General features: G+C 47.0%; 1 protein-coding gene across 2 annotated transcripts in view; it reads right to left on the reverse strand.

Moving 5' to 3' along the window:
• Positions 1-25,512, reverse strand: part of nckipsd (NCK interacting protein with SH3 domain) — a 429,686-nt gene that overhangs the window by 143,923 nt on the left and 260,251 nt on the right. For both annotated transcript variants that reach the window (XM_072471987.1, XM_072471988.1), the window contains one exon: positions 1,412-1,959. In XM_072471987.1, coding sequence (XP_072328088.1) covers positions 1,412-1,959 — 548 coding nt within the window. The remainder of the gene's footprint in view (positions 1-1,411; positions 1,960-25,512) is intronic.

Below are 25,512 nucleotides of genomic sequence, written 5' to 3' on the forward strand. Positions count from 1 at the left end.
GAATCAAGGGAAAATGGGAATTGAGGTCAAAGGTCAGCCTTGATCGTACGTAATAGTGGAATCGGTTTGATGGGTCACATGATTATGTTCCTATGTCCGAGTCAGGGTCATGTGCGGAATTTCATGTCTGTCCTGCAACATCAGAGGGATGTGGAGCTATAGGGCCAAGTTGGCAGCTAATGCTATAAACAACAGCCAATTTAGTTGCATATCTGTGAAGCGTAGCTCCCAACTGCCCCAGGATAATAAACAGGGTAACCTGAGTTTAAAGAGGAAATGATCCTGGAGAAAAGCACTTGCAGGTGCACTAGCCTACCCTGCCCAGGAAGATACTAGTCATGTTACTGATTTTAAGTTCATGAGAAATGTGTGAAGAGATGGAAAAACAGGCCAGGGTTGCTGTTCTTTGTCACTAAGGCGCTGCCTGGTGAGGTCAGCAAAAACAACCCTCTAAGTAGCAGTGCCCACTACACAACTGAAGGAGGAAGATGAAGTTAGCCGGAGTACTTCCTCAGGAACTGTGAAACCTTCAGAACATCAGAGGAATTTATTTTATTCAATGAAATCAGTAAAAAATGCAAAACCCAGGTAATATTCTCAGTGAACACATTGTCCAAGTATTACTATCATTTCTAACCAGAATAGTGAAAAGGGCATATTTTTAAAAAAGACAGAATTTTAAACACCACGCGGCGGTGTGCGAATCCCGCCACGCCGCTCCGATGCCGGGCTGCCGATACTCCGGCGGCCGGAGAATTGGCGGCAATTGCGCCGGCATGGTCGCCGCGGTGCCGGTCGGAGGCCATTGAAAGCGGCCCCCGCGGCGATTCTCCGCGCTCGACGAGCCGAGTGCCCGCTGAGATCTGCCGGCGTTGTTTGCGTATGGTCCCACCCAGCAGGATCACGCCGTTCTGGCTGCGGGCGGAGCCGACTCTGGGGAGAGGGCCTCCGCGGTGGCCGGGCCCGCGATCGGGGGCAACCGATCGGCAGGCGCGCTAATTCCGGGGTGGGCCTATGTTCCTCTGCGCCGGGCTCCTGTAGGCCTCCGCCATATTGCCCGGGGGCCGGCGCAGAGACGGCCGTGGCGGGCATGCACGGACCCGCGCCGGCCGTGGCGCGCATGCACGGACCTGCGGCGGCCGTGGCACGCGCGGACTCTCCCCGGCCGTGTGGGGCCGGCTTTCGGCGCCGGAGAAGCGCACAGCACCCCGGCGCCGTTCTAAGCCCCGAGGACGGGGTGAATGACTGGGCCTGGAGGCCCGTTGACGCCGGTGTCGCTCGCGCCGGTTTTGACGCCGGCGCCAACACATGTCTGGGATTTTGGAGAATCCCGGCCCATGTATTTGGATTTGGCTCCTTCACTCAGATAGGAACAGAAAACCATCACAGCAGACAGGGCCCAGTAACTTACCTTACTCTCCACCAACGACAAGAGAATCTGCTCCATGACATCCACGACAGCCGGGACTGAACTCTGAATGTGACCGACCATCACACCAATCGCCACCCTTGACAGCTCATAGCTGAGATTAGTATTTTTACGAACCAGTTCAATTAGCTCGGCTCCAATGGTCTTGGGCACCGAGGCAATGAGCTTGTCCTGCTGCGTTTCAACCGGAGGTGACACTGATGATGCAGTCTCTTTGTTCTGGCTTTGATGGAGCACCCTTCCAGGGTCCATATCGATATCAGTGGGTGCTTGCAGCTGACAGCTGGGACTGAGGGCCTGAGCTGAAGGTGTTGAGCTTGCGTCAGCCTGGAGAGGTATACTGGTTGGATATCTGGGGGCAGTAAAAGTGCTTCGGATTGGGAGGGGTGGAGGGGTCTCTGAAGGACTGGAAATGGCTGTGGATGGCTGTGGCTCAGGTGAATTGGAGGAGCCAGTATACAGAGTGTCGAGAGAGGCTGTACTCACAGATGAAACAGTTGACACAGTCGGTGGAGTGATTTCTACAGTCTCTGAAAACAATTGTAAGAAATGAATGAGACAACTTGGAGAAGGCTAGCCAATCATTACAATCATTACACAGGTTTTCACGAAAGATGACAATATGCAAATATCATAGTTAAAAAGGAGCACTAAAGAAATCAAATAGGACAAAAATAAAGAGACATTTAAAATGATTCGCCACATGCAAAGTAGAGACATCACCTGACCCAGATGGAACGCATCCTAGGTGACTACGTGAAATCCGGTTGGAAGTACAGATGTTTTTAACTTTCCAATCCTTCTTAGGCACGGGAGGGTGCCACATAATCACTGAATTGTTATGGTGCAGAAGGAGGCCATTTGGCCCATCATGTCTGCACTGGTTCTCCAAACGAGCATCATAACTTAGAGTCATTCCCCTGCCTTTACCCCAAACCCCTTAACATTGTTTCTATTCAAATAATCACCCTATTGAATGTCTCGATTGAACCTGCCTCCACCACACTTCCAGGCAGCACATTCTAGGCTCCAACCACGTGCCCTCTCGATGTTGATCCTTTCACGAGCAGAAACAGTTTCTGTCTACTCTGACCAGCCTCATGATTTTGAACATCTCTATCAAATCTCCTCTTAGCCTTCTTCTCTCCAAGGAGAACAGTCCCAACCTGTCCAATCTATCCCTGTAACTGAAGTTTCTCATCCCTGGAACCATTCTTGTGAACTTTTCTGTACTCACACCATTGTGTTCACATCCTTCCTGAAGTGTGGCGGCCAGAACTGTACATAATATTCCAGCCGAGGTCTAACTAGTGTATTGTATAAGTGCAGCATAACCTCCTTGTTCTTGTTCTCTATGCCTCTATTAATAAAGCCCAAAATACTATTTGCTTTGTTAACTGCTCTCTCCACCTGCCCTGCCACCTTCAGTGATCTCTGCACATTTATACCCTGTTCATATGAACACATTTTAAGAGGTTGAGGAATGGAAGTACCTGGGCTGTACAATACTTTAAAGATGTCAGGAGAAGTTTGCTAAAATAAACTTACTTGATGACCAGTGTCCCTTCCAGTATGTGTGGTAACCTGGAAAGTTCCCATACAGGCCACATTTACGTTGGTTCTTTTATATTACTGTGTGAACACAACAGCGCAGAAAATACTCCAAAATAGTGCCCGGGAACATTATTCCAGTTCACATTTTCACCCGTAAGGGTTCTTCCACAGTACAACATAATCTCTTACCTATCTAATCGTAGCCAGAGTATCTCCTGCAATGGCTTCCCCACTCACCCCTGCTTTGTTACCCCTGGAGCCCAAAAGGGTCTAGCCCTGGCTCCCACCGCTTCCATAGTTACATGTTGCCGCCTGCGGACATCATGCGAGATAAAGCGTCAGGTTCCAAATGTGTGCCAAATGTGAGGTTATCCGTTTTGGTAAGAATAACGGCAAAAGGGATTATTATTTAAACGATAAAATATTAAAACATGCTGCTGTGCAGAGAGACCTGGGTGTGCTAGTGCATGAGTCGCAGAAAGTTGGTTTTCAGGTGCAACAGCTGATTAAGAAGGCAAAATGGAATTTTGTCCTTCATTGCTAGAGGGATGGAGTTTAAGACTAGGGAGGTTCTGCTGCAATTGTATAAGGTGTTAGTGAGGCCACACCTGGAGTATTGTGTTCAGTTTTGGTCTCCTTACTTGAGAAAGGACGTACTGGCACTGGAGGGTGTGCAGAGGAGATTCACTAGGTTAATCCCAGAGCTGAAGGGGTTGGATTACGAGGAGAGGTTGAGTAGACTGGGACTGTACTCGTTGGAATTTAGAAGGATGAGGGGGGATCTTATAGAAACATATAAGATTATGAAGGGAATAGATAGGATAGATGCGGGCAGATTGTTTCCACTGGCGGGTGAAAGCAGAACTAGGGGGCATAGCCTCAAAATAAGGGGAAGTAGATTTAGGACTGAGTTTAGGAGGAACTTCTTCATCCAAAGGGTTGTGAATCTATGGAATTCCTTGCCCAGTGAAGCAGTAGAGGCTCCTTCATTAAATGTTTTTAAGACAATGATAGATAGTTTTTTGAAGAATAAAGGGATTAAGGGTTATGGTGTTCGGGCCGGAAAGTGGAGCTGAGTCCCCAAAAGATCAGCCATGATCTCATTGAATGGTGGAGCAGGCTCGAGGGGCCAGATGGCCTACTCCTGCTCCTAGTTCTTTTGTTCTTATGTTCTTAATGACACCCAGGAATCACCACCTCCTTCTTTCAATCACTTTGAACCCCAAAACCATTGCCTTTGGCCCTGCCACAAACTCTGTTCTTAGTCACAGACTCCATTTCCCTTCTTGGTCAGCGTCTAAAGCTGAAACCTTGGTTTACAACCTTGGTGTCCTGCGCGGCTCTCTTCAACACCAAGGTTGCCTACTCCCATCTCCCTGCCTCTCCCTATTTGTTGCTAGAACCATCATTCATGCTCATGTCATCTTAAAACGTGACTATTGCAATGCTCTTTCTGAAAACATACCGACCATCTCCTGTAAACTTCAGCTCATCCAAAATTCTACTGCCAGATCCTAACTTGAGCAAGGTCCTGTTCACCTCTTGCTATGTCTCCCAGTCCATCGCCACTTAAACATTAATATTTTTACTCTATTCAAATTTCTTCACCATCTTGTGTTATGGGTCAGGGTTTAGAGAACTCCAAAGTATATCATGGAGTTCATCTGACCCACAACGTTTAATAGATTGTGGTATGGGGAGCACACGGCTCACTCTACAGGTATGGTACAGCAGACATGGACCAGTGTTTTTTTAAAAACAAAACAATGTTTATCCTATGAACTCAAGTTTACCTTTTTAAAACAAAGTGAATATCTTAGCAACCAGTAAATCAAATACACCCCACCAAAGAATACAACAGAATACTGTTTCCTGACACAGTATGTAGATAGGCCAACGAGAGGCGAGGCCATATTGGATTTGGTACTGGGTAATGAACCAGGACAGGTGCTAGATTTGGAGGTAGGTGAGCACTTTGGTGATAGTGACCACAAGTCGATTACGTTTACTTTAGTGATGGAAAGGGATAGGTATATCCCGCAGGGCAAGAGTTATATCTGGGAAAAAGGCAATTATGATGCGATGAGGCAAGACTTAGGATGCATCGGATGGAGAGGAAAACTGCAGGGGATGGGCACAATGGAAATGTGGAGCTTGTTCAAGGAACAGCTACTGCGTGTCCTTGATAAGTATGTACCTGTCAGGCAGGGAGGAAGTGGTCGAGCAAGGGAACCGTGGTTTACTAAAGCAGTCGAAACACTTGTCAAGAGGAAGGAGGCTTATATAAAGATGAGACATGAATGTTCAGTAAGGGCACTCCAGAGTTCTAAGTTAGCTAGGAAGGACCTAAAGAGAGAGCTAAGAGCCAGGAGGGGACATGAGAAGACTTTGGCAGGTAGGATCAAGGATACCCCTAAAGCTTTCCATAGAAATGTCAGGAATAAACAAATGACTAGGGTAACTGTAGGGCCAGTCAAGGGCAGTAGTGGGAAGTTGTGCTTGGAGTCCGAGGAGATAGGAGAGGTGCTAAATGAATATTTTTCGTCAGTATTCAAACAGGAAAAAGACAATGTTGTCGGGCAGAATACTGAGATTCAGGCTACTAGACTAGAAGGGCTTGAGGTTCATAAGGAGGAGGTGTTAGCAATTCTGGAAAGTGTGAAAATAGATAAGTCCCCTGGGCTGGATGGGATTTATCCTAGGATTCTCTGGGAATCTAGGGAGGAGATTGCTGAGCCTTTGGCTTTGATCTTTAAGTCATCTTTGTCTACAGGAATAGTGCCAGAAGACTGGAGGATAGCAAATGTTGTCCCCTTGTTCAAGGAGGGGAGTAGAGACAACCTCGGTAACTATAGACCAGTGAGCCTTACTTCTGTCGTGGGCAAAATCTTGGAAAGGTTTATAAGAGATAGGATGTATAATCATCTGGAAAAGAATAATTTGATTAGAGATAGTCAACACGGTTTTGTGAAGGGTAGGTCATGCCTCACAAACCTTATTGAGTTCTTTGAGAAGGTGACCAAACAGGTGGATGAGGGTAAAGCAGTTGATGTGGTGTATATGGATTTCAGTAAAGAGTTTGATAAGGTTCCCCACGGTAGGCTACTGCAGAAAATACGGAGGTATGGGATTCAGGGTGATTTAGCAGTTTGGATCAGAAATTGGCTAGCTGGAAGAAGACAAAGGGTGGTGGTTGATGGGAAATGTTCAGACTGGAGTCCAGTTACTAGTGGTGTACCACAAGGATCTGTTTTGGGCCCACTGCTGTTTGTCATTTTTATAAATGACCTGGAGGAGGGCGTAGAAGGATGGGTGAGTAAATTTGTAGATGACAGTAAAGTCGGTGGAGTTGTGGACAGTGCGGAAGGATATTACAAGTTACAGAGGGACACAGATAAGCTGCAGCGCTGGGCTGAGAGGTGGCAAATGGAATTTAATGCAGAAAAGTGTGAGGTGATTCATTTTGGAAGGAATAACAGGAAGACTGAGCTAATGGCAAGATTCTTGGCAGTGTGGATGAGCAGAGAGATCTCGGTGTCCATGTACATAGATCCCTGAAAGTTGCCACCCAAGTTGAGAGGGTTGTTAAGAAGGCATACGGTGTGCTTGCTTTTATTGGTAGAAGGATTGAGTTTCGGAGCCATGAGGTCATGTTGCAGCTGTACAAAACTCTGGTGCGGCTGCATTTGGAGTATTGTGTGCAATTCTGGTCGCCGCTTTACAGGAAGAATGTGGAAGCATTGGAAAGGGTGCAGAGGAGATTTACCAGAATGTTGCCTGGTATGGAGGGAAGATCTTATGAGGAAAGGCTGAGGGACTTAGAACATAGAACATAGAAAATACAGCACAGAACAGGCCCTTCGGCCCACAATGTTGTGCCGAACCTTTGTCCTAGATTAATCATAGATTATCATTGAATTTACAGTGCAGAAGGAGGCCATTCGGCCCTTTGAGTCTGCACCGGCTCTTGGAAAGAGCACCCTACCCAAACTCAACACCTCCACCCAACACCAAGGGCAATTTGGACATTAAGGGCAATTTATCATTGGCCAATTCACCTAACCCGCACATCTTTGGACTGTGGGAGGAAACCGGAGCACCCGGAGGAAACCCACGCAGACACGGGGAGGACGTGCAGACTCCGCACAGACAGTGACCCAAGCCGGAATCGAACCTGGGACCCTGGAGCTGTGAAGCAATTGTGCTATCCACAATGCTACCGTGCTGCCCTTGAGAACAAATAAATCTACACTATATCATTTTACCGTAATCCATGTACATATCCAATAGCTGCTTGAAGGTCCCTAATGTTTCCGACTCAACTACTTCCACAGCAGTGCATTCCATGCCCCCACTATTCTCTGGGTAAAGAACCTACCTCTGATATCCCTCCTATATCTTCCACCTTTCACCTGAAATTTATGTCCCCTTGTAATGGTTTGTTCCACCCGGGGAAAAAGTCTCTGACTGTCTACTCTATCTATTCCCCTGATCATCTTATAAACCTCGATCAAGTCGCCCCTCATCCTTCTCCGTTCTAATGAGAAAAGGCCTAGCACCCTCAACCTTTCCTCGTAAGACCTACTCTCCATTCTAGGCAACATCCTGGTAAATCTTCTTTGCACCTTGTCCAAAGCTTCCACATCCTTCCTAAAATGAGGCAACCAAAACTGTACACAGTACTCTAAATGTGGCCTTACCAAAGTTTTGTACAGCTGCATCACCTCACGGCTCTTAAATTCAATCCCTCTGTTAATGAACGCGAGCACACCATAGGCCTTCTTCACAACTCTATCCACTTGAGTGGCAACTTTCAAAGATGTATGAACATAGACCCCAAGATCTCTCTGCTCCTCCACATTGCCAAGAACTCTACCGTTAACCCTGTATTCCGCATTCATATTTGTCCTTCCAAAATGGACAACCTCACACTTTTCAGGGTTAAACTCCATCTGCCACTTCTCAGCCCAGCTCTGCATCCTATCTATGTCTCTTTGCAGCCGACAACAGCCCTCCTTACTATCCACAACTCCACCAATCTTCATATCGTCTGCAAATTTACTGACCCACCCTTCAACTCCCTCATCTAAGTCATTAATGAAAATCACAAACAGCAGAGGACCCAGAACTGATCCCTGCGGTACGCCACTGGTAGCTGGGATCCAGGCTGAATATTTGCCATCCACCACCACTCACTGACTTCCATCGGTTAGCCAGTTCGTTATCCAACTGGCCAAATTTCCCACTAACCCATGCCTCCTTACTTTCTGCATAAGCCTACCATGGGGAACTTTATCAAATGCCTTACTAAAATCCATGTACACTACATCCACTGCTTTACCTTCATCCACATGCTTGGTCACCTCCTCAAAGAATTCAATAAGACTTGTAAGGCAAGACCTACCCCTCACAAATCCGTGCTGACTATCCCTAATCAAGCAGTGTCTTTCCAGATGCTCAAAATCCTATCCTTCAGTACCCTTTCCATTACTTTGCCTACCACCGAAGTAAGACTAACTGGCCTGTAATTCCCAGGGTTATCCCTAGTCCCTTTTGTGAACAGGGGCACGACATTCGCCACTCTCCAATCCCCTGGTACCACCCCTGTTGACAGTGAGGACGAAAAGATCATTGCCAACGGCTCTGCAATTTCATCTCTTGCTTCCCATAGAATCCTTGGATATATCCCGTCAGGCCCGGGGGACTTGTCTATCCTCAAGTTTTTCAAAATGCCAATGACTTGAGGCTGTTTTCATTGGAGAGAAGAAGGTTAAGAGGTGACTTAATTGAGGCATACAAGATGATCAGAGGATTGGATAGGGTGGACTGTGAGAACCTTTTTCCTCGGATGGTGATGTCTAGCAAGAGGGGACATAGCTTTAAATTGAGGGGGCATAGATATAAGACAGATGTCAGAGGTAGGTTCGTTATACAGAGAGTAGTAAGGGCGTGGAATGCCCTGCCTGCAACAGTAGTGGCATTCAAATGGTCATTGGATAGACATATGGACGATAAGGGAATAGTGTAGATGGGCTTTAGAGTGGTTTCACAGGTCGGCGCAACATCGAGAGCCGAAGGACCTGTACTGCGCTGTAATGTTCTATGTTCTAAACCCGCCTTCTGAAGTCGATCGAATAACTCCATCAGATGTTTTAAATGTTCTTTCCATGTCTGGCTGAAAATTACCAGATCATCGATGTATAACGCACAATTGGGTAATCCTGAAACGACTTTGCTAGTTAACCGTTGAAATGTGGCTGGGACGTTTTTCATGCCAAATGGCATAACTTTGAATTGGTACATACCATCTGGAGTCACAAAAGTTGAAATCTCCTTTCCCTTTCGGATAAAGGTACCTGCCAGTAACCTTTAAGTAAATCCAATTTGGAAATAAAAGCGGACTGTCCCACTTTCTCAATGCAATCCTCCAAACGTGGGATAGGATAAGTGTCCATTCTTGTAACTGCATTAACCTTTCTATAGTCCACACACAACCGTTGGGTACCGTCTAGTTTTGGTACTATCACTTTGGGTGAGCTCCATTGGCTGCAACCCACTTCAATTATGCCATTTTTAAACATACTTTCAATCTCTTTGTTAACCTGTGCGAATTTTCAAGGGTTAAGTCTATATGGATGTTGTTTGATTGAACAGCATTTCCCACATCTACATGTATAGCCATTTTAGTACTTCCCAATTTATCTCTACAAACTTGCCCATGTGATATCAATAACTCTTTCAGGTCAGTTCGTTTTTCCTCTGGAAGGAAACTCAATCATTTATCCCAATTTTTAAGAACATCCTCATTTTACAATTCAATTTGAGGTATGTCAAATTCACCGTCATCAGGATTTGGTTCGTCACTTTGAGTTAGAATCATTAAAACCTCCTCCTTTTTCTCTCCTTCCCTTTCAATGTAACAGCCGTTTCCCGTAACAGCCTCACCGAACAGGCGCCGGAATGTGGCGACTAAGGGCTTTTGACAGTAACTTCATTGAAGCCTACTTGTGACAATAAGCGATTTTCATTTTCATTCATTTCATGTACTTTTTAAGCATATTCACATGACACACTCAGTGAGTCTTCCTTCTATCTGGTGTTTTTACCACATAATTCACCTCACTTAATTTCCTTTCAATCTGATAAGGTCCACAAAACCTTGCTTTTAAAGGTTCACCTACCACTGGTAACAATACTAACACTTTATCTCCACTGGCAAAACTACGAACGTTGGATTTCTTGTCCGCTACCCGTTTCATCATATTTTGTGCAATTTGTAAATGCTGTCTAGCCAATTCACATGCTCTATTTAATCGATCCCTAAAATTTGACACATAATCCAATAATGTAATTTCCGATTTCGCACTCACCAATTTTTCCTGAATCAATTTAAGAGGTCCTCTTACCTCATGGCCAAAACTTAGTTCAAAAGGACTAAATTTGATTGACTCATTCGGTGCATCCCTAATTGCAAACAGTACGAATGGAATTCCTTTATCCCAATCCTCTGGATAATCTTGACAATAAGCCCTCAACATTGTCTTTAATGTCTGATGCCACCTTTCTAAGCTCCCTGCAATTCTGGATGGTACGCAGTGGATTAAAATTGTTTTATTCCTAAGCTATCCTTAACTTCTTTGAATAACCTCGAGGTAAAATTTGATCCTTGATCCAATTGTATTTCTGTGGGTCGTCCATATCTAGTAATTTAAGTAACTCCTCCACAATCTTTTTAGCTGTAATATTACGTACTGGAATGGCCTCTGGAAACCTAGTAGACACATCCATTATAGTCAAAAGATATCGATTCCCACTTTTTGTTTTCGGAAGCGGTCCTCCGCCATCAATTAGTTCCTCAAATGCTGGAATGGGTATTAAGGGCGCTGGTTTTATCACTGCTTGAGGTTTCCCTATCACTTGACATGTGTGACATGATTGACAAAATGTAACTACACCTTTATGTAGTCCAGGCCAATAAAAATGTTTCTGGATTTTAGCTTGAGTTTCCTTATCCCCAAATGACCTCCCACTGGTACCTCATGTGCCACTCGCAACACCTCCTTTCTATACCCTACCAGCAATACTACTTGATGAACTTCTGCCCACTTTTCATCAGCCTGCAAATGTAAAGGTCTCCATTTTCTCATTAAGACATCACTTTTACGGTAGTAACATTCTGGCATACACTCAGATTCCTCTTGTATGCTTTCTGATACATCCGTTTTATTTCTATATCTTTTTGGTTGTAAGTACGCCAGTTTTCCTGCTATATCATTACCCAAGATAAACTGTATTCCTGGACAAGATAGTTTCTCTATTACTCCTACTACCACTTCACCACTCGACTTTCCAACCTTACCTTATATAACGGCACACTACTCCTCTCACCCCGAATTCCACATATTACCACCTTTTCTGGCAACATTCTTCCAAACTACATAACTCCTCATCTCTTACATTTAAAGATTGACTAGCTCCCATATCTCTTAAAATTGTGACTACTGTATGTTCTATGTATGTTTACCTGCTCCTCCTGATACACATGAGTAAACTTTACCCACACAAGTAAATTATTTAAAGAGATCTGGCACCTTTGTATCAATCACCTCTTGATCAGGCTGTACAATCTTTCGCACCTCCTTCGCTTCACTTGGGCTTTCCTTGACCACTTTAACAAACCTCATTGTCTTATCCTGTTTTACCACATCATCCTTCCCAATGCTTTTCTTCAACCACCAACACTGACTTTACATGGCCCAGTTTATTACAGTGAAAACATTTGAAACTTTTCATGTCTCTTCCACCCCCCTGGATTTCTTTTTTAATCTGAGGTACACTCTCCTTATCATCTCCCATCAGATCATCTTTACCTTTACCACTTGAGTATGTCTCATGTCCCCAGTTTCTATCCCTCACAGGCTGAAACTGATGTCGGAAACTAATTCATAACCATCTGCCATTTCTGCTGCTAACCTCACAGTTTTAACCCTCTGCTCTTCCACGAGTTCTCACTATATCAGGAATTGAATTTTTAAACTCCTCCAAAATTATAATTTCTCTGAGAGCTTCATATGTTTGGTCTATTTTCAAAGCCCTTATCTACCTATCAAAATTACTCTGTTTGATCCTTTCAAACTCCATGTATGTTTGACCAAATTCTTTCCTTAAATTTCTAAACCTTTGTCTGTAGGCTTCAGGCACTGGTTCATGTGCACCTAAGATTGAGTTTTTCACCTCCTCATACGTCCCAGATACCTCCTCCAGTAGTGACGCAAACACTTCACTAGCCCTACCTACCAGCTTTGTTTGAATCAGTAACACCCACATGTCCTGTGGCCATTTCATTTGTTTAGCTCCCTTCTCAAATGAACTTCCTTCTCGTCAAACCTTGGCAATGCTTGGACATATTTAAACAGATCCCCATCACGCCTTTGACTATGACGCTCTTTCTCACTATCCTCATCACTATCATCCAACTGTACGTTTCCCTTTACGTCTGCCAATTTTAACTGACTGTCATGTTTCATGGCCATTTTCTGAAGTTCAAACTTCTCTCTTTATCTTTTTCCCTGATCTGTATCACCCTTTCTCATTCTTTTGGTTTCTTTTTCTTTTCTCCTTTCTTCTCTCTCCTTTTCTTTTTCCTCTCTCTCTCTTTCCGTTCTCTCTCTTTCCACTCTCTTTCTTTCGTATTCAAGCTGCTTTAATTCTTTCTCATGTTCCATTTGTTTAATTTGCAACTGAATTTTTGCCATTTCCAATGAATCAAACTGTATCTCAGGCAACTTTAAATGCTTAACCACCGCCATAATTACCTCACCTTTTCGCATTTTGTCAGGTAATGTTAACTGCAATACTTTTGCCAAATCTAACAGTCTGCTTTTAGTCTCTGTCCGTAAGGTAGTGTGTGTGACCACCTCCACCCTCAAAAACTTCAGAGCCGCTGAGAGACCCATTGTCAACAACACACTCCCTACTTAAACTAAAATATCGCACCTGAAAAGCACCCACAATATGCTCACGCCTCACTGTCCTAAAGTTCACTAAGCCAATCCAATGGGTAGTCTTTTATCCCCCTCGAGCCCCCAATTTGTTATGGGCCAGGGAACCCCAAAGTGTATCATGGAGTTCACCTGACCCACAACATTTACTAGATTGTGGTATGGGGAGCACACGGCTCACTCTATAGGTGTGGTACAGCAGAAATGGAAAAGTATTTTTTAAAGCAAAACAATGTTATTCTATGAACTCAAGTTAACCTTTTTACAACATAGTGAACATCTTAGCAACCAGTAAATCAAATACACCCCCCAAAGAATACAACACTAAGTAATCTGTATGCTGTCCTTTTAACATCCAAAAGGATGTTAACATCCAAACCTTCAAACAGGAGTACATTAGGGTTTACATTCAAGACTGAAATTATTTATAATTCTTCTGAATTCACCAAATGATCCATAGATAGTCTTTGGATGGCAGAGATCACAGCAGTGCAGTTCACTTTTAACTTCAGATTCAGCTCACTGAAAAACATACATGCAAGCTCTTTCTCAAACTGAAACAAAAAGCAGGAGTGGAGCTCAGCTCCACCCATACTCTGACATCACTCCAGTAACATGAGCAGCTCCATTTCTTAAATGTACATTTCTTAAACACCCATTTCTTAAAGGGTACTCTCACATGACACTTGATCATCCCGAGTGTTGTAGCTCCCTACAGCGCGACAACACTTCAAGAACATTGCGTTTCTCTTGATCCTGCTTTTTGTGCAATGGCCCCCTCCCCTTCACTCCACCATTGGTACCTGCACCATTGAGAGGCCTTTCAGGAAAGGCCTCTCCACCTCCTTCAAACTCACCTCTTATCCTAATAATCAACCCCATCCCTTCTGGAGGCCTCAGTGCTTTACCAATTCTAGTCTCTATTAGTGGCTGTGCCTTCAGCTGCCAAGGCTTAAAAGCTATTCACCCCTCTTTCCACTTTTTAGATGCTCCTCAAAACATATGTTGTTCTTTTGCCTGAGCAAGAATGGGCCTGCATTGAGGGAGAATGGCAAGGGATGAGGGGAGAGGAGGGGCGAGTGTGGTTTGCAGAGAAATAATGGAGAGCCGGGTGGGGTGAGAAATTAGAGTCTGACCCAGAGAGCTGATGTAGAGAGCAGAAGGGGTGAGGTCCACAGAGACTGGAGGGAAAAGTTTTAGTTTTAAATCAATTCAGTTTTATCAAATTTTTACTTCCATACAGTTGCTACTTACTGAGTTTCACATCAGAGTAAGCTCGCCCAATTGTGGGTAAACCTCTGTCACTCTGAGGATTTGGATCGGGAACTCTCATCTCCCATTTTAGCCTCACAAAATCATCCAACTTTTTTGGTGGCAGTTGCTTGCTGGACTGAACCAATTGCAGGAAAATCTGAGTGAACCTCTCCCACCTACATGGTTACCTGGAGGTTACATCTCCAAGGTATTCACACACCTGCGTTGTGTGGCTGCCCACAGTGATGAAAGATATTCTGATTCAAAATAGGGTCAGACATTTTTCAAGTAACGTGAATTTTGACTCTGTCCTGCCCAGTTTTACAGCGAGGTCAATCTCTTTTCATATATTTCTGTGACTCCATTTACCATCTAAATATTGAGGTGGAGAAGCCATTGAGACAGGATCAGAGTTTGAAATGGTACAAAATAATCACTGGGATAGAGGGGATAATCAGAAAGCAAAGTGGTTGGAATCAGGGCAGGTTTTACCCGATAAACAACAGTCCAAATAGAATCGGTTTCGCTCGAGTTATTAGCCCCAAGTGTAACGGGAATGAGCCAGTTGGCTTGATGGCTAGCATTTGTTTCAGAATAAGACCAACAAGGGTTTGAATCCTTTTCTGGCTCAGGTAGACTGGTACCATAGAAACCCTAGTGCAGGAGGCTGCCATTTGGCCCGTCGAGTCTGCCCCAACCCTCTGAAAGAGCACTCTACCTATGTCCACTCCCCACTCCATCCCTGTAACGCCACCTAACATTTGCACACAAAGGAGCAATTTATCATGACCAATCCACCTAACCTGCACATCTTTGGACTGTGGGAGGAAACAGGAGCACCCGGAGGAAACCCACGCACACAGTCACCCAAGGCTGGATATGTATCCCTCCATTCCCATCCTATTAATGTATTTGTCAAGACACCCCTTAAACATCACTGTGACACCTGCTTCCACCACCTCCTCCGGCAGCGATTCCAGGAACCTACTACCCTTGGTGTACAAAACTTCCCTCGCACATCTCCTCTAAACTTTACTCCACACACCTTAAATCTATGTTCCCTAGTAATTTACTCTTCCACCCTGGGAAAAAGCTTCTGACTATCCACTCTGTCTATATCTCTCATAATTATGTAGACTTCTATCAGGTCGCCCCTCACCCTCTGTCGTTCCGGTGAGAACAAACTGAGGTTATCCAATCTCTCCTCACAGCTAATGTCCTCCATACCAGGCAACATCCTGGTAAACCTCTTCTGCAAATTCTCCAAAATTGAACACTATATTCCAAGTGGAGAGGTTTCAGCTCTAACTAGCTGTGCCCAAGTCACATGATAAACATAATACTCAATGACTGCTGACAGGGCTGGCTTGGTGAACTAACCCAACTAAGTGGAGACTGCATCAACTCTTGACACTCTCTCCGCAAACAGGATTGCCCTGGTAGACCCATCATATCATCCGGTTCTTGCCACACTAAACTGATTTCTTCCCCTCTCAACTCTCATTTTTTTCCCACTTGTCCAGCCTTTTCCTGCCTACATCCGGAACCTCCAATGCCCTCCACACTAACAGTTTCCTGGCCTTATGCATCACCATGGACGGTCTACACCTCCAGTCCCCATTAGGTTGGTCTGGGAGCTCTCTGAACGGAGGCCAAACCACTCCCCATCCACCACTATGCTCCTCTGCCTGGCTGGACCAGGTCTCACTTTGAATAACTATTCCTTCAACTTTGAATATAGAATGTTGCTTTGGGAACCCACATAGATCCCAGCCATGCCTGCATTTTTGTGGGATACCTGAAACACTCCTTCTCTAGTCCTACTTGAATCTCCTCCATACATTCCCGATACATTAGTGACTGGATCAGTGCCATTTCCTGCTCTCACCCAAAGCTGGAAAATGCCATCAACTTTGTTTACAATTGGAGGCTTCTGGTGGCGGCAGGTGGGAGGAAGTCGCACGTTGGCTAGCTCCCAGTAGAGTCCCGGGTGTTTGGTAATTTCCACTCGTTTTTTGAGGGGGAAAAAGAAAATGAGTCCCCAGTGAGACTTAGTTGGTAAAGTATGTCCAGGGCCAACAAAAAGTGCAGACAGGCAGTGATTGACACACAGGATGACCAGTAAGCACACAGAACAGAGCAGCCAATCACCAGTCAGGACACCACCACTATAAAGCCGGAAGGCACTAGGTTTCCCCCTCTCTCGGGACCCAGCCAGAGAGACAGTCAGAGTCCACGAGCTAGCAAGTGCAAACACCATGCGGTAGCTAGTAAGTCTGGTCAGGCTAGTGCAAGGTCTCCAGTCAGTTCAGTATAGTGTAGACCCACAGTTAAATATGTATGTTAGTTCTATGTTCAATAAAACCATGTTGGATCTTCTACAGTATTAGAGGTCTGTTTCTCGAATCGCTGCATCAAGTGCAGTCCACACCGAACCGACCTGCCTAACACATCATGGTACCACGGAGTGATACTGAAAATTGACGGACCAACTTGAGTGAATCAGCATCGACCAGCAAGCAGCCATCCGGTGACATGGAAAACATCCAGCCTCCTCCGCAGCTCCGGCAACCTCGGCGCAAATTGGAAGCTCTTCAAGCAAAAGTTCCTCTGGTACATCGAGGCCTCCGACCTCGAAGCAGCATCGGATGACAGGAAGATCGCGCTATTTCTCTTCACCGCGGGGGACCACGCCATCCACATCTACAACTCCCTCATGTTTGCTGACGGCGAAGACAAAACAAAATTCAAAACAGTCCTGGTGAAGTTTGACAGCCACTGCGACATTGAGGTGAATGAGAGCTTTGAACGGTACGTTTTCCAGCAGAGGCTTCAGGGTAAGGATGAACCTTTTTAGTCCTTCGTCACCCATCTCCGCATCCTAGCGCAGTCATGTAGCTATGACTCTACGGCTGATTCCATGATCCGAGATCAGATTGTTTTTGGGGTCCACTCCGACTCCATTCGGCAGCAGCTCCTGAAAGTCAAACAGTTGACCCTCTCTGTCGCTATCGAGACGTGCGTTGTCCATGAGCATGCTAAGAATCTTTACTCCCACATCAGGGCGGCAGAAACTGCGAAGCTGGCCTCCCACGAGGCGGAATGGATGCAGGCCGTTGCACAAATGCAGGGCCTGAGCAGCGAGGAAAGTGGCCATTTTGCGCGCTTTTCCCGGGTCCCTGCGCATGCGCGCCACGACCGAGTGGACGACGAGCCCGACAACCCAACTGCGCAGGTGCGTACGTCAACTGACTGCACTGCGCATGCGCGATGGCTCACAGAACACGCTGACGTCGGCGTCATGACGTGTCCAAATTGTGGCTCCGTTCACTTAAAGCGGCAATGTCCGGCAAGAGGACGCCAAGTGTGGCAAGCTTGGCCACTACGCAGCCCTTTGCAGATCTGCTCCACCACTCAGCAGCCAGCGATCCCAGCTGCAGCGCAGAAATGTCCACTCAATACAACAAGGCATGCCAGATTACGATCCTGACAGCCCAACGGACACTGATGCCGAGTGCCTCAAGTCCCCATACCGGGTGGGCATCATAACCACACATGCTCTGCCTTGTGCCACACCTACGCAATGCCTCTCGATCCTCAGTGTGGATCCCAACGACGAGTGGTCTGCTGTCCTCACAGTGAACAAGACCCGCATCTGGTTCAGACTGGACACCGGCGCATCGGCGAACCTCATCTCGAAATCCGACCTCGACACCATCCGCGTCAGACCAAGCATTCTTCCACCGGCCTGCCAGCTCCTTGACTACAATGGCAACGCCATAGCTGCCAGTGGCTCATGCCAACTGGGGGTATCCAATAAGGAGATCAAGGCGATGCTGCGGTTTGAAATCGTCGGGCCTGACAGGGCGTCCCTGCTCGGTGCTCGTGCCTGCAAGCTCCTGAACCTTGTTCAACGCGTCCACACCATGTCATCATCACCGGCGATGGCCTCGCCCGGTGGAAACTTGCAAGCCGACATAGATGACATCGTCACGCAGTACTACAGCGTGTTCGACGGAATAGGCACGCTCTCATACCGATACAAAATCCTGCTCAAGCCAAACGCCACCCCTGTAATTCATGCACCTCGCCGGGTGCCGGCACCCCTCAAGGACCGTCTGAAGAAGCAATTACAGGACCTCCAAGACCAGGGCATCATATCAAAGGTTACAGAGCCCACAGACTGGGTCAGCTCCATGGTCTGCGTAAAGAAGCCGTCAGGGGAGCTTCACATTTGCATTGACCCTAAGGATCTAAACCGAAACATCATGAGGGAGCATTACCGGTACCAAAACAAGAAGAGTTGACCAGTGAGATGGCTCATGCCAAATTCTTTACTAAGCTCGACGCCTCCAAGGGTTTTTGGCAAATACAACTGGACACGTCCAGTCGCAAGTTGTGCACGCTCAACACCCCGTTTGGTCGTTACTGCTACAACCGGATGCCTTTTAGCATCATACCTCCTCCGAAGTATTTCATCGCATCATGGAACAGATGATGGAGGGCATCAAGGAAAAAGACAATGTTGACAAGGAGAATACTGAGATTCAGGCCACTAGACTAGAAGGGCTTGAGGTTCATAAGGAGGAGGTGTTAACAATTCTGGAAAGGGTGAAAATAGATAAGTCCCCTGGGCCGGATGGGATTTATCCTAGGGTTCTTTGGGAAGCTAGGGATTGCTGAGCCTTTGGCTTTGACCTTTAAGTCACCTTTGTCAACGGGAATAGTGCCAGAAGACTGGAGGATAGCAAATGTTGTCCCCTTGATCAAGAAGGGGAGTAGAGATAACCCCGGTAATTATAGACCAGTGAGCCTTACTTCTGTTGTGGGCAAAATCGTGGAAAGGTTTATAAGGGATAGGGTGTATAATCATCTGGAAAGGAATAATTTGATTAGACATAGCCAACACTGTTTCGTGAAGGGTAGGTCGTGCCTCACAAACCTTATTGAGTTCTTTGAGAAGGTGACCAAGCAGGTGGATGAGGGTAAAGCAGTTGATGTGGTGTATATGGATTTCAGTAAAGCGTTTGATAAGGTTCCCCACGGTAGGCTACTGCAGAAAATACAGAGGCATGGGATTCAGCGTGATTTAGCAGTTTAGATCAGAAATTGGCTAGCTGGAAGAAGACAAAGGCTGGTGGTTGATAGGAAATATTCAGACTGGAGTCCAGTTACTAGTGGTGTACCACAAGGATCTGTTTTGGGGCCACAGCTGTTTGTCATTTTTATAAATGACCTGGAGGAGGGCGTAGAAGATGGGCGAGTAAATTTGCAGATGATACTAAAGTCGGTGGAGTTGTGGACAGTGCGGAAGGATGTTACAAGTTACAGAGGGACATAGATAAGCTGCAGCGCTGGGCTGAGAGGTGGCAAATGGAGTTTAATGCAGAAAAGTGTGAGGTGATTCATTTTGGAAGGAATAACAGGAAGAGTGAGTACTGGGCTAATGGTAAGATTCTTGGTAGTGTGGATGAGCAGAGCGATCTCGGTGTCCATGTACATAGATCCCTGAAAGTTGCCACTCAGGTTGAGAGGGTTGTTAAGAAGGCGTACGGTGTGTTAGCTTTTATTGGTAGAGGGATTGAGTATTTTATTGGTAGAGGGAGCCATGAGGTCATGTTGCAGCTGTACAAAACTCTGGTGCGGCCACATTTAGAGTATTGCGTGCAATTCTGGTCGCCGCATTATAGGAAGGATGTGGAAGCAGTGGAAAGGGTGCAGAGGAGATTCACTAGAATGTTGCCTGGTATGGAGGGAAGATCTTATGAGGAAAGGCTGAGGGACTTGAGGCTGTTTTCGTTAGAGAGAAGAAGGTTAAGAGGTGACTTAATTGAGGCATACAAAATGATCAGAGGATTGGATAGGGTGGGCAGTGAGAGCCTTTTTCCTCGGATGGTGATGTCTAGCACGAGGGGACATAGCTTTAAATTGAGGGGAGATAAATATAGGACAGGTGTCAGAGGTCAGTTCTTTACTCCGAGAGTAGTAAGGGTGTGGAATGCCCTGCCTGCAACAGTAGTGGACTCGCCAACACTAAGGGCATTCAAATGGTCATTGGATAGACATATGGACGATAAGGGAATAGTGTAAATGGGCTTTAGAGTGGTTTCACAGGTCGGCGCAACATCAAGGGCTGAAGGGCCTGTACTGCGCAGTAATGTTCTATGTTCTAAGTGTACGTTGACGATGTCATTATCTGGTCCACAACGCCCCAGGAACACATCGCTCTCCTCAAGAAGGTATTCCAAAGAATCCATGAACATGGTCTTCAGCTCAACAGGGCCAAGTGCTCATTTGGTCAATTGGAGATCAAATTCCTAGGAGACACATCTCGCAGCAGGGCGTACGACAAGGCGCCGACAAGGTTTCGGCGATCAACGCCACGAAGATCCCGGAGGACAAAAAGGCGGTCCTCCGCTTTCTCGGAATGGTCAACTTCCTCGGGAAATTCATTCCCAATATGGCATCCCACACCACGACCCTCCGCCATCTCGTCAAAAAGTCGACGAAATTCCAATGGCTTCCCACGCATGAAGAGGAATGGCGCGAGTTGAAATCAAAACTCACGACAGCCCCGGTTCTAGCGTTCTTCGACCCAACCAAGGAAACCAAGATATCAACTGATGCAAGCCAGGACGGCATTGGGGCGGTGCTCCTTCAGCGGGATGACTCCGCGTCCTGGGCTCCAGTGACGTATGCCTCCAGGGCCATGATGCCCACCGAGCAACGGTACGCTCAGATTGAGGAGGAGTGTCTGGGTCTCCTAACAGGGATAGTCAAGTTCCACGACGATGTTTATGGCCTGCTGAAATTCACAGTAGAGACAGACCACAGGCCTCTAGTCCACATAATCCAGAAGGATTTAAGCGACATGACACCTCGGTTACAGCGTATTCTTCTAAAGCTACGCCGCCACGACTTCGAACTGGTCTACACGCCAGGTAAAGAGCTGATCGTTGCAGATGCCCTGTCCAGGTCCATTACCACACTGCATGAACAAAGTGACTTAATCTGCCACATAGAAGCCCAAGTGCAGTTGTGTGCCTCGTAACATCCCGGCCTACGACGAACAGGTGGTCCAAATTCGTGAGGAGACAGCCAAGCTGCAGCACGTGATGCAGCACCCCAGCAATGGCTGACAGAAGGGACAATGTCCCCAGTTCTATAATGTAAAAGACGACCTGACGGTGGTGGAGGGAATCCTTCTGAAACTCGACAGGATCGTAATTCCTCAGAGTATACGTGCTATGGTGCTGGGCCAACTCCATGAGGGTCACCTTGGCGTCGAGAAATGCCGACGCAGAGCTCGGGAGGCGGTCTATTGGCTGGGCATCAGCCAGGACATTGCTGACACAGTCCTCAATTGCCCTACCTGTCAGAAGTTTCAGCCAGCTCAACCCAAAGAAATATTGCAGCAGCACGAGATTGTGACTTCTCCGTGGTCCAAAGTAGGTGTAGACCTTTTCCACGCCAAGGGGTATGACTACGTACTCCTGGTCGACTACGTCTCCAGTTACCCAGAAGTAGTGAAACTGTCCAACCTCACGTCAAAGGCGGTAATCAAAGTATGCAAAGAAACGTTCGCCAGGCATGGGATACCGCTCAGGGTAATGAGCGACAACGGTCCTTGCTTTTACAGCCAGGAATGGTCTGACTTCGCACAGTCCTACAACTTCCGTCATGTTACCTCCAGTCCCCATTACCCGCAGTCAAACGGGAAGGCCGAAAAAGGGGTCCACATTGTAAAGCGGCTGCTGTGCAAAGCTGCAGATTCAGGCTCCGATTTTAACCTGACAATGCTGGCATACAGGGCGGCCCCACTGTCCACTGGATTGTTTCCAGCGCAGATGCTCATGAAACGCACTCTGAGGCCCACAGTTCCAGCCATCCATGTTCCCGACCTTGACCACCTCACGGTCCTACAGAAAATGCAGCAGTCACGGGCCCAACAGAAAGCCACGTACGATGCCCATGCCATGGATCTCCCTGAGCTGGCCCCAACTGATCATGTTCGCGTACAGTTGCCGGAGGGCTGCTGGTCAGCCACAGCTGTTGTGCTCAAACAAGTGGCCCCAAGATCATTCCTTGTCCGCATGGCTGATGGCTCCCTGCTACAGCGCAACAGACGGGCACTGCAAAGAGTTCCATGCCCGCTACCTGACCGGTGTGCCCCGCCGCCTACGATGCCTCCTCCGGACGTACCCGACCACGAGGCCACTGATCTACCAGCAATCTTGCCGGTCCACGCGCCCACTGCGATGCCAGCGATTCCGCCTCTCCAAGCGCAGGCGGCTCCTAATCCGCTTCTGTGGCGATCAACAAGAATTTGTCGCCCACCACAAAGACTAAATCTATAGACTGAGCTTTTGTACATTTTTGGGACTTCACCAATTGGACCTCTGTAAATATCGTTTTGTTTGCCATGTATCTGCACTATCACAACCTTCCTATGTATATATGTTCCTTTAGACATCTTTCTGTAAACAGTCAGGCACATATATATTATAAGCATCCACACCTTAGTATTTATTAAAAATAAAAAAATAGGGGGGAGATGTCATAATATCCACTCATGTATATAATGAAGTGCAGACAGGCAGTGATTGACACATAGGATGACCAGTAAGCACACAGAACAGTGCAGCCAATTACCAGACAGGACACTACCACTATAAAGCCAGAGGGCACTAGGTTTCCCGCTCTCTCTGGACCCAGCCACTGAGACAGTCAGAGTCCACATGCTAGCACAGTGCAAACACCATGTGGTAGCTAGTAAGTCTGGTCAGGCTAGTATAAGGTCTCCAGTCAGTTCAGTATAATGTCGACCCACAGTTAAATATGTATGTTAGTTCTATCGTTCAATAAAACCGTGTTGGATCTTCTACAGTGTTAGAGGTCTGTTTCTCGCATCGCTGCATCAAGTGCAGTCCACACCGAACCGACCTGCCTCACACATCAGGCGCGTTGGCAGGGAAGATGGAGTTAAACTCGCTGGGTGGGGCCACCTTTATAACAGTCGATACACTGACAAAGGTGGAATTTGAACGTCAGTTTAATAAGCACTTTGAGCGGCAAGGGAGGGAGATGTTGGAATCGCTCAAATATTCACTGGAGGATCTGCTGGCCCTGATAAGGGAAATGCTTGGAAGAACAGCGGAGGTGGCGCGGGAGCAGGGTGAGGCGCAGAAAGGGGTGAAGGGGGCACTGTCGAGGCACAGTGGCTAGCTCACCTTACTAGAAGCTGAACTGGCCATGGTGGAGGACAGAAATTGGGGCCTGAGTGACAAGGTGGAGGACCTGGAGAACAGATCGTGGCGGCAAAACGTGAAGATTGCGAGGCTGCCCAAGGGCTTGGAGGACCCTAGGCCAACAGCGTTTGTGTCGGCGTACTGAAGGAGTTGATGGGGAGGAGAACAGTGTGTGTTCCCTCCCCACGTGGCGTTGGATAGGGTCCACCGGTCGCTCTGGCCAAAACTACAAGTGAATGAACCACCGAGGGCAGTGATTGTATGTTTCAGTCAAATGGGAAGGTGCTGAGGTGGACAAAGCACACACGTGAGGTGAAGTGGGAAGGAGCTGGGATTCAGATATATTGGATATATCAGGATCTCACGGTTGACTTGGTGGGGGGTGGGCGGCCTTTAACAACATAAAGGCAGGACCGTACAAGAGTGAAGTGTGCTTCGGAGTGGTCTACCCGGCGAAGCTAAGAGTTACGCACAATGCGAGGGATCATTTCTTCGAGACGACGGAGGAGGCAGAGGTGTTTATGAAGGCAGAAGGACTGGGGACGGATTGAGCATGGTAGGAAATACTTTGTTTATGTTGGTGATTTTGGGACAAATTTTATGATAAAATGTTATGTTTCTGTTCAGCGGGTATTTTGGTTTTGGTGCCCTTACAGGTCTTTCAAGATATAGAACATAGAACGATACAGCGCAGTACAGGCCCTTCGGCCCACGATGTTGCACCGAAACAAAAGCCATCTAACCTACACTATGCCATTATCATCCATATGCTTATCCAATAAACTTTTAAATGCCCTCAATGTTGGCGAGTTCACTACTGTTGCAGGCAGGGCATTCCACGGCCTCACCACTCTTTGAGTAAAGAACCTACCTCTGACCTCTGTCCTATATTTATTACCCCTCAGTTTAAAGCTATGTCCCCTCGTGCCAGCCATTTCCATCCGCGGGAGAAGGCTCTCACTGTCCACCCTATCTAACCCCCTGATCATTTTGTATGCCTCTATTAAGTCTCCTCTTAACCTTCTTCTCTCTAACGAAAACAACCTCAAGTCCATCAGCCTTTCCTCATAAGATTTTCCCTCCATACCAGGCAACATCCTGGTAAATCTCCTCTGCACCCGCTCCAAAGCTTCCACGTCCTTCCTTTCATGAGGTGACCAGAACTGTACGCAATATGTAGTAGCTGGGGGTGAAAGAGGGTGGGGGTTTGGCTTTTGGTGGGCAATCTCGATGCAACAAGGGTGTTTGGATGGTGGTGGGGGGAAAAAGAGAGGTTTCGATCTTGTTTGTTTGTTGGAAGTGGGGGGAAGGGGACTATGGTAGAGGAGTGCCTTGCTCGCAAGCTGCAGTTCACTAGTGAACAGGAGAGAGGTGAACAGAGAAGCTGCGGCACGCTGAACCAGTTTTGGCAAGTTTTGGTGTGCCTCAGAGGTGTGAATTGTGGAGGGGGCGGGGAAGAGAGATAGTGGGGTATGAGAAAGTTTTGAGAGGAAGTGGTTGGAGGGGTTCTGGGAAGGCGGGGGGTGGGGGGGGGGGGGGGGGAGGGGAAGGTTGGCTGCTGGTGACTGGAGGGGAGGAATTGGACCATCCCATGGGTGGGGCCAGGCACCATTTCGGCAGGGCTTTAGGACATGGAACTTGGTGGGAATCCCCCAGAGGGGTAATGGCTGAGAGCCGGAGAGGGTGGGCGCAATTCGGCTGGTGACATGGAATGTTCGAGGGTTGGGAGGCCCAGTGAAACGGGCAAGAGCTCTTGCGCACTTAAAAGGGTTTGAGGGCCGATGTGGTGCTGTTGCAGGAAACTCATTTGTGACTGAAGGACCAGGTAAGACTCCATAAAGGTTGGGTAAGTCAGGTGTTCCACTCAAGCTTTGATAGCAGGGCCTAGGGCAGTCTTGATAAATAAGAGAATTTGTTCCAGATGGAGAAGGTGGTAGCGGACTAAGGGAGTGGTAAGTTATAGTGAAGAGGGTGTTGGAGGGTAAATCTGTTGTTCCAGCGAGCATTTATGCCCCAAATTGGGATG

This window comes from Scyliorhinus torazame, chromosome 13, assembly GCF_047496885.1.
Source record: "Scyliorhinus torazame isolate Kashiwa2021f chromosome 13, sScyTor2.1, whole genome shotgun sequence".
In the NCBI taxonomy this organism is placed as follows: domain Eukaryota; kingdom Metazoa; phylum Chordata; class Chondrichthyes; order Carcharhiniformes; family Scyliorhinidae; genus Scyliorhinus; species Scyliorhinus torazame.